Source organism: Zootoca vivipara, chromosome 8, assembly GCF_965207765.1.
Source record: "Zootoca vivipara chromosome 8, rZooViv2.hap1.1, whole genome shotgun sequence".
Lineage (NCBI taxonomy): Eukaryota > Metazoa > Chordata > Lepidosauria > Squamata > Lacertidae > Zootoca > Zootoca vivipara.
Genome location: NC_142591.1, coordinates 63,481,390 through 63,493,473, shown reverse-complemented (window position 1 = coordinate 63,493,473; position 12,084 = coordinate 63,481,390). Strand labels below are relative to the sequence as shown.

The 12,084-nt window shown below is 42.8% G+C and overlaps 1 protein-coding gene across 3 annotated transcripts in view; it reads left to right on the top strand.

The window, feature by feature from the left end:
- Positions 1–206: 206 nt before the first annotated feature.
- The window catches only part of CDH17 (cadherin 17), a 30,487-nt gene continuing 18,609 nt past the window's right edge, over positions 207–12,084 (top strand). For 2 of the 3 annotated variants that reach the window (XM_035125733.3, XM_088675697.1), the window contains exons 1-6: positions 207–304; positions 1,774–1,931; positions 3,182–3,267; positions 9,717–9,818; positions 9,917–10,054; positions 11,232–11,370. In XM_035125733.3, the coding sequence (XP_034981624.3) occupies positions 3,199–3,267; positions 9,717–9,818; positions 9,917–10,054; positions 11,232–11,370 (448 nt within the window). In that variant the 5' untranslated portion in view covers positions 207–304; positions 1,774–1,931; positions 3,182–3,198. Of the gene's footprint in view, positions 305–1,773; positions 1,932–2,767; positions 2,824–3,181; positions 3,268–9,716; positions 9,819–9,916; positions 10,055–11,231; positions 11,371–12,084 lie in introns of those variants that run through there. The other variant, XM_035125735.3, reaches the window with a different exon arrangement.

The window sequence follows — 12,084 nt, the reverse complement described above, 5'->3', positions numbered from 1 at the left end:
TTTGGTGGTTCTAGTCCTACTTGGATGGATGTTTCCAGAAGCTGATGCTTGGGGAGTCTTTTTTTGGTCCTGTGGATCCTTCCTTGAGGTTCCTCACAGTTTGATTTTATACTCTATGCTGTTTAACATCTACAAGAAACCACTAAGTGGGGTTATACAGAGGTTTGGAGTACGCTGTCAAGCCCTACTTCTCCTTTACATCTGCAGGTGAGGCAGTGGTGTGCTGGAGCTGGACTGTTGTCTTTCCTCGTTAATGGACTGGATGACAGCCAACAAACTGAAGCTAAATCCAGATAAAACTGAGGTACTGTTAGTGGGTGGTTCTCTAGACCAGGTGGATGAGAGGTTGCCTGCTCATGATGGGGTTATACTCCCTCTGAAGGAGTGGCAACGTAGCTTGGAAGTACTGTTGCTTGAGGCTCAGGTGCCCTTCATGGTAAAGAGTGCCTTCCATCAGCTTTGGCTGGTGGTTCAAAATCCTGTGAAGTGCAATTTGTTGAGGGCACTGATAGTTGTTAGGAGACCCCTTTTCTCTTCACAGAGCTACAATTTCTAGAGTGTTTTGTCAGTCAATCCTTCTTCCCAGGGAATTCTGAGAACTGAAGCTTCATTGCCCTCAACAAATTAAGTTCCCAGGATTCTTTGGGGAGGGAACCATGACAATTAAAGGAGTATAATAATGCTTTGAATGAATGGAATGGTACTCAGCTAAGTTTTACTCTATTGGAGGTGGGACGCGAGTGGCACTGTGGGTTGCCGATCAGAAGGTTGGTGGTTCGAATCCCCATGACGGGGTGAGCTCCTGTTGTTTGGTCCCAGCTCCTGCCCACCTAGCAGTTCGAAAGCACGTCAAAGTGCAAGTAGATAAATAGGTAGCACTCTGGCGGGAAGGTAAACGGCGATTCCGTGTGCTGCTCTGGTTCGCCAGAAGCGGCTTTGTCATGCTGGCCACATGACCTGGAAGCTGTACGCCGGCTCCCTCGGCCAATAGAGCGAGATGAGCGCCGCAACCCCAGAGTTGGTCACGACTGGACCTAATGGTCAGGGGTCCCTTTACCTTTACCTTTTTAGACTTATTGAACCGGATTCAACAAAATAGACATGCTAGCAGGAGTCAGCACAACAGGGCTTTTACCCCTTTCACCTCCCCCTGTGTGCCCCCACCCCATCACCTCTAAGGAGCCAGGAGAAACCACAAAACAACATTTCATATCATCTGAAGAAGTGTGCATGCACACGAAAGCTCATACCTATGACAAACTTAGTTGGTCTCTAAGGTGCTACTGGAAGGAATTTTTTTATTTTTTGTTTCGACTATGTCAGACCAACACAGCTGTGTACCTGTAATTTCATATCATAGTTCTTTAACTGTATGGTTTGGATGTGACTGATTAACTGATTAGCATCATAGATAAGTTACGATGGTGCACCAATTCCTGATTTTTTGAGCTTGGCTGATAGACATTATAACCAAAATAATGATATGATTGTAACTATGGACTGTGGAGGGTTATCCCTTCTTTACATTCTTGATCATTGTTGCTCAAAGATTACATGTATTGAAGCAACCTCATTCTCGGTATGTTTTTCAACCAGTTTCTACGATTCAATAAATAAAAACTAAGAAAGTCACATGAAAGTTGAGGGGGTGAAAGATATGTGACCTGGTGGTGTGTTTGAGTGTGTGAGAGAGGGATTTCCTCTGCTCCAAACTGCTCCCTTTGCGTTTTATTTACCATGGTTGCCGTTTCAAGCCACACCTTTCCGTTCAAGATCGGGACTTGTCAATGAAGGAAGTTAATGTTTGATCAAAACCCTCCCCGAGACGCTTAGAAACTGCAAAGGGTTCTGAGAGACACAGGCAGGCACCACCATCTTGGGAAGGTGTGAAAATACACACTTCAGAACAGATCGAGGTTTTTGTGCACCAGGTAAGAGGTGATCTTTTAAACAAGATTTATTTGGGAGGTTTTCATACCGTACGAGATTCTTTGGATCGTTCTTGTCAGTGAGAATTTGTGAGGGCTGTTTGCTGTGACAAGCAAGTCTCTGTTAGGAGTTTCTTTTGTTTGTTACAAAATCCAAGTGTGTTCTTTTGTGGAGGACGAGGCTGTCAGTGGCTATTAGCCACAATGGCTATGTTCTGCCTGCACTGCTGGTGGCAGTGTTTCTCTGAATGCTAGTACCTGGGAGTCACAAGTGAGGAGAGCACTGTTGCACCCTGATCCTGCTTCCAGCCTTCTTATGCTCTTATGTCCCTGTCCGTGTCAGGTGACGCAATCTATATTTCATATTTCTGCAGGTAGAACTGGAGGGACCTAGAGGGAGAAAAGGGGAGCTTGGACTAAGCATCATTCACAGAGGAAGAGTGCAGAAAGTGGACTGTATGATAACAGTAGTGAGCCCCTATTATTGCACTCTCAATAGTGCTGGGTGTTCCATAAGTCCCTTGGTTCCCTGCTACTTTGAAAGCCCTCACAGTTTCTGGGGGGAAAAGAGTTCTTTAGTTTGTGCCTTAATTCGTCCCTCTTGGAATCTATTTCCTATGCTTCTTTGGTTATAAAGAACCAAGAGACGTCACACTCCCTTACATTATAGGGCAGTTAGGAAAGGATATGGTTTGGGGTCCAAAGGTTATTTTCCACAGGTGCAAAGAGCTTTCTCAGGTGGAGGAAGCCTTCTTCTGACTGTGGAGGGAAACCTTTGGATCCAATCCACCTGCTTGCTGTGGGGTAGAAGAAAGGACTTGTTGCAAAGGAGAGCCTAAACTCCATAATCTGTGCCTGTCTTTCCTTCCTGCCAGACACTCCCCTTGCTCAACTGGTGATTTGCTTTGTCTGAGTTTTCCTTTTATTTAAAAAGAAAATCTGATACCTACTACCTCCCCATGAACAAAGGGGAGTCCTATCCTTGTGGGAAAGGGTTTTTCTGTCTGGGGAGGCCCCTGGTGGTTCGCAGAGGTGGTTGCTGCCCATTCTGACAGGCAGGGAGGCCAACAATAGATGGCGCCAGAGGGGCTGAACCAGCTAATTCTGGTTTTATTCCTGTCCTCCTCCCTGCTGAGGGGAGACTGAGTTTGGTGTGGCAGTGATAGTACAGTTGAATGGAGTTACTTGCTTGCCTGAACATTTAAACCTGCTCATAACAGCTACTCAAGATCTTTTCTGTGAATGTTTTATAGGAATTGGAATAATTGGAATGGAAGTTCTCACCAATATGCTTAAAATATATCTGCATCACTTTGGGTGTCTCCTCATACTTCATCTGGTAAGTCAAGAAACGCCATAGGAACTCTCTAAATAACTATTTGGGAAGAAACACTTTATTCTGGCCATATGCCATGGCAATTCCAGAGATCACGATGGGAAGATTCTTTTGTTGTGTGCTTTGTTTGTTAATCTATTTATTTATACATTTTCTAATTTGCGCTAATCCACAGGATCATGCCAGGAAAATCAATGTCCTTTTCCCACAGCAGTAACAGATAGATAGGAGACAGGGATTGTCCCTTGTTTGAGTTAATGAATGCGGAGAAATCGCTTGTGAAAATTTATCAGCATTATAGAGTGAATTTCTCCTGATGTAAAGTTTTTGTATGCTTTCTTTGGGCAATATATACATTTTCGCAAGCAATTTCTCCATATGTAATGCGGTGTTTATTTCATTTTTTGTAATTTTCATGAATATGTGTATTTTTATGCACTCTTTCCCCTAACAGACACATTTTTGTACAACTGGAGAACCCAATCGCAAAATTTAGAGAAGTGTGAGAAAGATAATTGCTGTCTGGTTTGTGCATTGCTTTAGGAAGTGAGAATTAAGGAGTCAAATATCTTCCCCATTCCTAGCAATAAGTGATGTCATTCCCACACCTGCACAATTTTGGGAAACTTTTTTTTTTTAAAAAAAAATACTTTCATTTTAAAAATTAATGTTCAAGAAAGTTTGGAAGCTGTTTACTTCTTAACTATACAATACCAGCACAGGAGTGCCCTGCTTTTTAAAGCAGCAAACAGCATTAAGACTAACATAGCAGAGCAATGCATCACCCATTTGTAAACCTTTTGTTTTAAATTTTTGGAGAGAAAAAATTGGGACGTGCTTCTTGAGTCCCACCTAGGGATGGGGGAGAAATTTGTTTCACTTTACATTTTTAGACAAACCAACCTAATTTTCACTTCCTGAAACAGTACACAAACCAAAAGAAAGCCATTCTCTAGAATGTGTAATGCAGTTCCCAAGAAAAAGAAGAAAAGTTTTAAGATTTGTATTTTAGGGGAAAGTGTGAATAAAAATGCATATACTCCTGAGAATAGCATATTGTTACCGGCCACCCAAATCTGCATAGCAGTGTGAGATTTCAGGAGTTTCAACTACATTTAGCCATGGTCTGTGTTTCCTTTTGGACAATGAGGCACAACAGAGACTGTGGTGTCTTTATGATATATGGTTTATTTACACACTGTGCTTTTTTCTGGGGGGACGCATACCCCTAAACATTTTGTGAATCTAAGTTTGGCCTCATTGAGTGCAGTATTTCAATATGAGTAGGAAAATGAGAGTCTGCCTAAACATTTTGTTAAAAGAAAAAAAGCACTGTTTACACATACATAAAACCCAAGACCACGATGGAGGTGCTGACCGCACTGAGGCTCCAAGATGTTCTTGCTTTTCCCATAGTCACAACAGCCTTGGACTTAAGCAGACCACAGCCATTGCTCTCAAATATTGCTCCCTGACTCTCCCTCCATCCTGCTGCTTACTATCTCCAGTGCAACCCTGGAGTGCAGCCCTCCAGTGCAACTCCGAACTGCAATCCTAACACCCCCACCCTGAAAACACTGGCACTGGCTTTTAAAACTAACTTTCAGTTGAGGGAGGGAGCCCACTCATTTGCCAATGAGATTTACCCTTGATCTTTTGTCATCCTGATCATTCATTACACCCCCAGACTACTGCCTCAAATTAAAAAAGGTAAAGGGACCAATGACGATTAGGTCCAGTCGTGACCGACTCTGGGGTTGTGCGCTCATCTCGCATTATTGGCCGAGGGAGCCGGCGTACAGCTTCCAGGTCATGTGGCCAGCATGACAAAGCCGCTTCTGGTGATCCAAAGCAGCACACGGAAACGCCGTTTACCTCCCCTATTTATCTACTTGCACTTTGATGTGCTTTTGAACTGCTAGGTTGGCAGGAGATGGGACCGAGCAATGGGAGCTCACCCTGTTGCGGGGATTCGAACCACCGATCTTTTGATCGGCAAGCCCTAGGTTCTGTGGTTTAACCCACAGCACCACCCGCCTCAAGTTAGTCCTGGCTTAGTTAGCTCTTGACACACCACAGGAAGCAAACCTACACATGTTTACCCCATTCTATTTAATGGGATTTCCAATTAACTTTGCATAGGGTTGCAGTCTGTTAGGACTAGTAGAAATCAGTGTGTCTTTGGGGTAGAGGTATTAGAAGCAATACTTTATCATGTTGACACTTAAGTAAACCCTCTGCCCGGAAGCTCCCATACAATTGAGCTGTATGCTGTCATCCTTGAGTGGGATATCTATGGAAAGAAATACAATATTTAAAATATATATCAAAATAAGTTAAATTATTCCCTCTATTTCTAAAGCTCAGAGGGGAATGTGGATCCTTATGTAGCCAGAGAGGAATATATCACCAAGCTTATGGGAACCTTGAGGTTGGCAGAAATACAAAAATCCTTTGGAAGAAAACCCCCAAAATAGCCCCATGAAGACTGAAGCAGACTCAGTGGCCATGGAATGCTGACATATTGCTGGGGAAGCGAGTGGGAATGGAATGGAGTATTTTTGAGAAGGGTGTGGCTGGTTAAAGAACAATACTCCACTCTGCAAAAATTTGTTGCAGATCCCACTTGTCAATGGCACAATACCTGTTTGTCTCTGAGAACCAAATGTCCACTTGCATTTTAAAAAGCAGATATATTTCATAATTATATTGTGAAACAGGCACCCAACAACACTTCCTCACACCTCTGACTTGATATATGGCATGATTGGATTTAACCTAATTCGGTTTTTCAGCACCAAATTAACTGGTTTGTTGTCATCAGACATACGCAGCACAGTCCAGTATCAGTGACCCACACTACATTACGCCCACAAACTACATCCTCATCTCCTTGAAGCCCCCATGACTTTTGTGTGTCTGATTCGGGGTATCCTTTTCCCCAGATCTGGATTGTCTGCTCCCACTGCAAATCTGATAAGCCGTAGGCAGGAGTGGGCCAAGACATTTTGCACCTTCCCAAATCCATGTCCAGAAGCCAACAAGACTGGCAGTTGTATCTTACTTCAATAGCTATCCTGTAACAGTATCCTCATTGGCAGTAGGGGGCAGCAAGCTAGCTCAGACCGCACAACACAAGCCATTTGGCGCACACAGTTCTGTCCTCCAACACCTGCCCACCCATCATTGCCGCCTGAGGCAGCTATCTCTAATGGTATAGCTGGCCCTGGCAGTATAAAGGGTGAAGGACCCCTGGACGCTTAAGTCCAGTCAAAGGCGACTATGGCGTTGTGGCGCTCATCTCGCTTTCAGGCCAAGGGAGCCGACGTTTGTCCGCAGACAGCTTTCTGGGTCATGCGGCCAGAATGACTAAACCGCTTCTGGCACAACGGGACACCACTGAACAGAAACCAGAGCGCACGGAAACACTGTTTACCTTCCTGCCACAGTGGTACCTATTTCTCTACTTGCACTGGCATGCTTTTGAACTGCTAGGTTGGCATGAGCACGGTCAGAGAACAGGAGCTCACTCCGTTGTGTGGATTTGAACCACGGACCTTCTGATCAGCAAGCCCAAGAGGCTCATTGGTTTAGACCACAGCGCCAGTATGGTCAGTCCCCTCCCGAACAGACGATAAGGATGAGCCACGCTTCCTGTATATTCTAAGGGAAGCAAATGTATGTGCTTTCTTTTCTGCTGCAAGAGAACAGGAAACCTTGTTGTAGACATGGAACCATGGATTTTTGTACTATGGCTGCTGCTTCTGACCTGACGTGAGATCCTATGAATCATCATGCTGCATTTTAAATATTTCTTGCCAGGGATTTTACTGACAGTTGAAACTGTCCTTTGCTTGCAGCCATTTCATGCAGGCGTTGGAGCAGCTGCCAAGCAGTAAATGGAACGAGGAAATAGAAGGAAGTGCCCCTCCTCACTGTTTCATTAAATAATGATTCACCAGGCAGCCCAACATTTTACAGTTCACATAAAACATTTCTAATTGACAGGGAAGGATCTATACACTGATATAAGAACTAAACTTTGAACCCTGGATTTCGGTTAGAGAATTAGACTTTGCTCTTTCCAAACAGACATATTTCCCTATAAAATATGACAAAAGCAGACGTCTATAAACACTTCACCCAATAAAAGATATTGTTTAGTTATACAGAGCTCAATGTATTCCTTTCACCCATTTTGAAAAAAAGGAAATGCTATGAACATCATTGGGGCCTTTGGCACAATGTAAGCCAGTGGAACAGATAAACTAGAGCACCTAAATTAGGATAGGAGCACACACACAATATAAAATGGAGGGATATTCATGCATAATTGCTAAACCATGGCTTGGCCATCAAGGGCATGCTTATTCCCGTTTCTCCTCACATGTTCTGATTCTGTAACTTAGTCCCGCAAATCAAGCAACCAACAGGTTGTCTCTAAACAGAATCTGAAAATCACTTCAGATCATTGGTTCCAGGTCTGGTTTAGAAGCAACCTCTAGTTTATCAGAACTGGGCATCATAGTAAACTATGGTTTGGCCAAACCAGGAAGTGAAGGAAGAAGCTAGAGCTTGAGATGGTGAGATGGAAGGGGAATATGAGGCAGGAGCACATAAGCCTGAGCTGGTGTAGTGAGAGAGCAAAAAAAGGCCTCATCTTCTGCTCTGGCACATGTGAACTGGAAGACCTTGAGAAGCAGCAATGTATCTACCACTCTGCTCTACCCATTCCCACCCCAACTTTGGATTGCTCTGAAATTAAAACAAAGGTTCCCCAGCTGTAAGAACTGTAAAACAGGTGATTGTATATGTATTTATAATGAAAGCAAAGAGATGAAAATCCCTGATAAAGGCAAAGAAGAAAAGTTAAAACAGTTGATTAAAGGACAGAGAATGATACTCCTTTTCAAGTATTCATTCTTGGGGGGGGGGAATGCGGCTTTGGACCCTTGTACCTACGGGACCGCCTCTCCTGGTATGCCCCGCGGAGGACCTTAAGGTCCATAAACAACAATATTCTGGAGATCCCGAGCCATAAGGTAGCTAGATTGGCCTCTACTAGGGCCAGGGCCTTTTCAGTATTGGCCCCAACTTGGTGGAATGCTCTTTCACAGGAGACCAGGGCCCTGCGGGATTTGTCATCTTTCCACAGGGCTTGCAAGACAGAGCTGTTGCGCCTGGCCTTTGGGCTGGACTTAGTCTGACCCCTGTGTTTTCCTCCCTCATGGTTTGGATTTATGGACTACCTAAAATGAGGCTGCATTTTAAATTTTAATATTGTATTTTAATCTGTATTTTAATTAATTGCTTTTTTATGCTTTATTGTAATTTTATTGGTGTTAGCCGCCCTGAGCCCGGTTTTGACTGGGGAGGGCAGGGTATAAATAAATTATTATTATTATTATTATTATTATTATTATTATTATTATTATTAAATGGAACTAGAACAAAAATTTCCTCAGAACACAGAGTTAGTTGTGGGCTGTTCCATGTACAAGCAAAATATATTAAGGGGTAGGAGGTGTAGGATCTCTAGAAAATTGACCACGTCAAATGTTTGTGTTTGGCAAAAAAAGACCACCTTAGCATTTGCAGTATCAGTCAAATGAAAGTCTGAAAGAAATGGCCCATGTGCCTTTAGTTTAGAAGGGCAATAGAGCATATGCGTTGGAAAAAGCTTTGCTTTACAGCATGTATTATCTCTACAGGAGCTCTTGCAAGATACTAGGTGGGGAATCAACCTTCGAACAACATGTGCACATGCAACACTTTAATGGACTGTTGAACTTGAGTCATTCCACCCACCCATGAATGCTCTGTAGTCACCCTAGCATTTATGACAAAAGGCAATATACCCTGATCCTATTGTGGAAACAGCATATAAGAACTATGCATCTGTTAAGAAATGCATGTTTGGCTCCGGAAGGCAGCTACTTGCATTTCATGAGCTCAGTGGGACCAACTTTCAAGTGTGTGTAGGATTGCATATTTACTTACCCAGGCGTCATTGTTCTAAGCAGCATGAATGAGTTTGCCAAATATTCACAGTATGCTAAATCTTCCATTTTCACCATTCACATTTTCTAGTGGGGAACTGCAAAGGAACGAACCAATTCACATTCTATATCTGATTATTTTCGAACTCTAAAATCTGAAAGTCAAATTCTCCTGTGGGAATCTTAGACTTTTGCAAACTTCACACATAAAAACTTAGAAAGCTATGTTACAGCTAAATATCTATCTATTCATCTATATTATTGTATCACACAGTATCTATCAAATGTTGTAAGGAGAAATTTCCTTTTTCAGCCAATGCAGTGTCACCACTGCTGCAACAATGACAGAGAATTTCAATTATATCGCCCTGGTAGGAGGACCAAAGTTTTATTGCAATTAATTAATATGGACAATATTAATAATCTAGAACCCTTTCTCATTTTTTCCTGCAGGTCATTTGCCAAGGTACAGATGACCCACATATAAGTGGGCCTCTGGAGGACAAGACTTTTTCTGTTCAAGAGGGGAGGACAGGAGTCACCTATATCTACCGGGTAAACTGATGTCTAAAGTCTTCACTTTCAAAAGTGTTTGATATTTGAGAATGGGAAACTGGAGTTCTGCTGATTTGTTTCTTTTCCTCATGTACTAGTTTACATTGCAACCTCCAACTGTCAAGCTGAGACTGACTGGTGAGACAGACGGCAAAATATATATTTACCCGAAAGATTGGTCTCTGTATGTTAATGAGTCTCTGGACTGGGAAACCAAAAACGTCTACAATCTACAGGTAAAAGAAAGATGTGACATTTTTGTTTATTTCTAATATTTTATTAAAATATTAGAAGCCCTCTCAAGTTGGCTTCCAAGTACCCTATAACTAAATACAGCCATAAAAATGAATAAAAACCAGTCATAAAAGCAACATCCATCTCAAAAAGTACTAACCCATCACAATGACCATGGGGACGTAGGAAGCTGCCTTAGACACTAAGTTACATCACTGATCCATCTTACCCAGTACTGCCTGCACTGGCTGGCAGTGGCTCTCCAGGGTTTCAGACCAGAAATCTTTGCCACTCCTACCTGGAAATGCTAGAGATTGAACCTGGGAGCCTTTGCATGCAAGACAGAAACTCTACCACTGACCTATGGCCATTTCCCTTAGAACCAATAGGTATAGGTAAAGTTAAAAGGTAAAGGACACCTGGACGGTTAAGTCCAGTCAAAGGCGACTATGGGATTGCAGTGCTCATCTCGCTTTCAGGCTGAGGGAGCTGGCATTTGTCCACAGACAGCTTTCTGGGTCATGTGGCCAGCATGACTAAACTGCTTCTGGCACAATGGAACACCGTGACAGAAACCAGAGCTCACGGAAACACCATTTACCTTCCCACTGCAGTGGTACCTATTTATCTACTTGCATGGGCATGCTTTCAAACTGCTTGGCCCTAGGAATTGGCTCCTATGACTCAGCTGCAGGCGTTACTGGACTCTTAGGGTATACTCAGGGCTTTTTTCCAGCTGGAACTCACAGGAACTCAGTTCTGGCACCTCTAAGGTTGGCACCATTGCCATTATAAGAGAACAAGGGAGACATTCATGGTGAGTTCTGGCTCCTCTTTTTCTAGAAAAATAGCACTGGGTATACTGATTATTTGGACCCCTTCCAATTTAGGTTCAGTCCTGCATCCAGGACCAAATGAGCTTTGGTCACCTAATGAATTATCATTATCCAGAGAAGGATGCTATGAAGCAGAGGAGGGGAAACCACAATGGTATTTCCATATCACTCCTAACATGCCGTTTCATCCTGGCCAATTAAACTCAAACATGGAACAACAAAACTTTGTGACTTACTGTAAACTGCTTAAAGGTTTTGTTACAACAAAGTGGTACCTAAATCTTGTTAGATATACTTATTGAATGACCTTGTTTTGATATTGCTTCTTTCTGCCTCAAATTAGGTGGAAGGTCTGAATGAAAATGGGCAGAAAGTGAAAGGCCCATATTCTATCACAATAAATGTTATCGATGTCAATGACAACCCTCCACAATTTTCGCAGAGAGAGTACTTTGCAGCAGTGAGACAAAACTCCCGCGCAGGTATTTTTTCCGCACATTTACATTATTTGGGGCTTGTAATGATAGACAAATATGACATTAAGATTAACTTAAAACTGTAATTGTCAAGCTGCGTCCGAGGTGTATTTTGCCAAGTGGCCTAGGACACCACAGGAAGAAAGGAGGGAAAGCAGAGGAGCTAATAATTTCATAGACATTTCCAATGCTACTTTTTCATTGCTGAAGAGGTTATCACTTCTCAAGTACAACCTGCACCATCACTAAACACACAGTTGCAGGGGATCCCTGATCTCATGACTCTCCAGTTCGCCTGCAATGTGTACATATGTGTTTCAGTTGTGTGTTTGGTAACTCAGCTGGGAAGCTGTGCTCATTGTGGGCTGAGTAGTATATTATCCCACTTCTTTTCGAGTGGATATGGTTGAGTCTGGCCAAACCACCCCACTTCCACATTTCTCCCCCTCTGGGTATCACAGCTGGGAACGTGAACCTGAAAGCTGACAAAATGGAGTTTCAAATGACATAAAATAAATAAATACACAGTAGTCATGAAGCCTAGAAAGGTTTTTAATTTTTGTCAAGTAAAATCAGCCAGAGGTAAATCAAACCCTTTATCTTTTTATGCAGCATGGCAACCATTTATTTGTTTTATGTGCCATGAAGACCAAATGAGAAAGCTACTTTAAATTCACAGAAACCTATGGAGAGATCTACCGGATTAAGGACTCAAGTTAT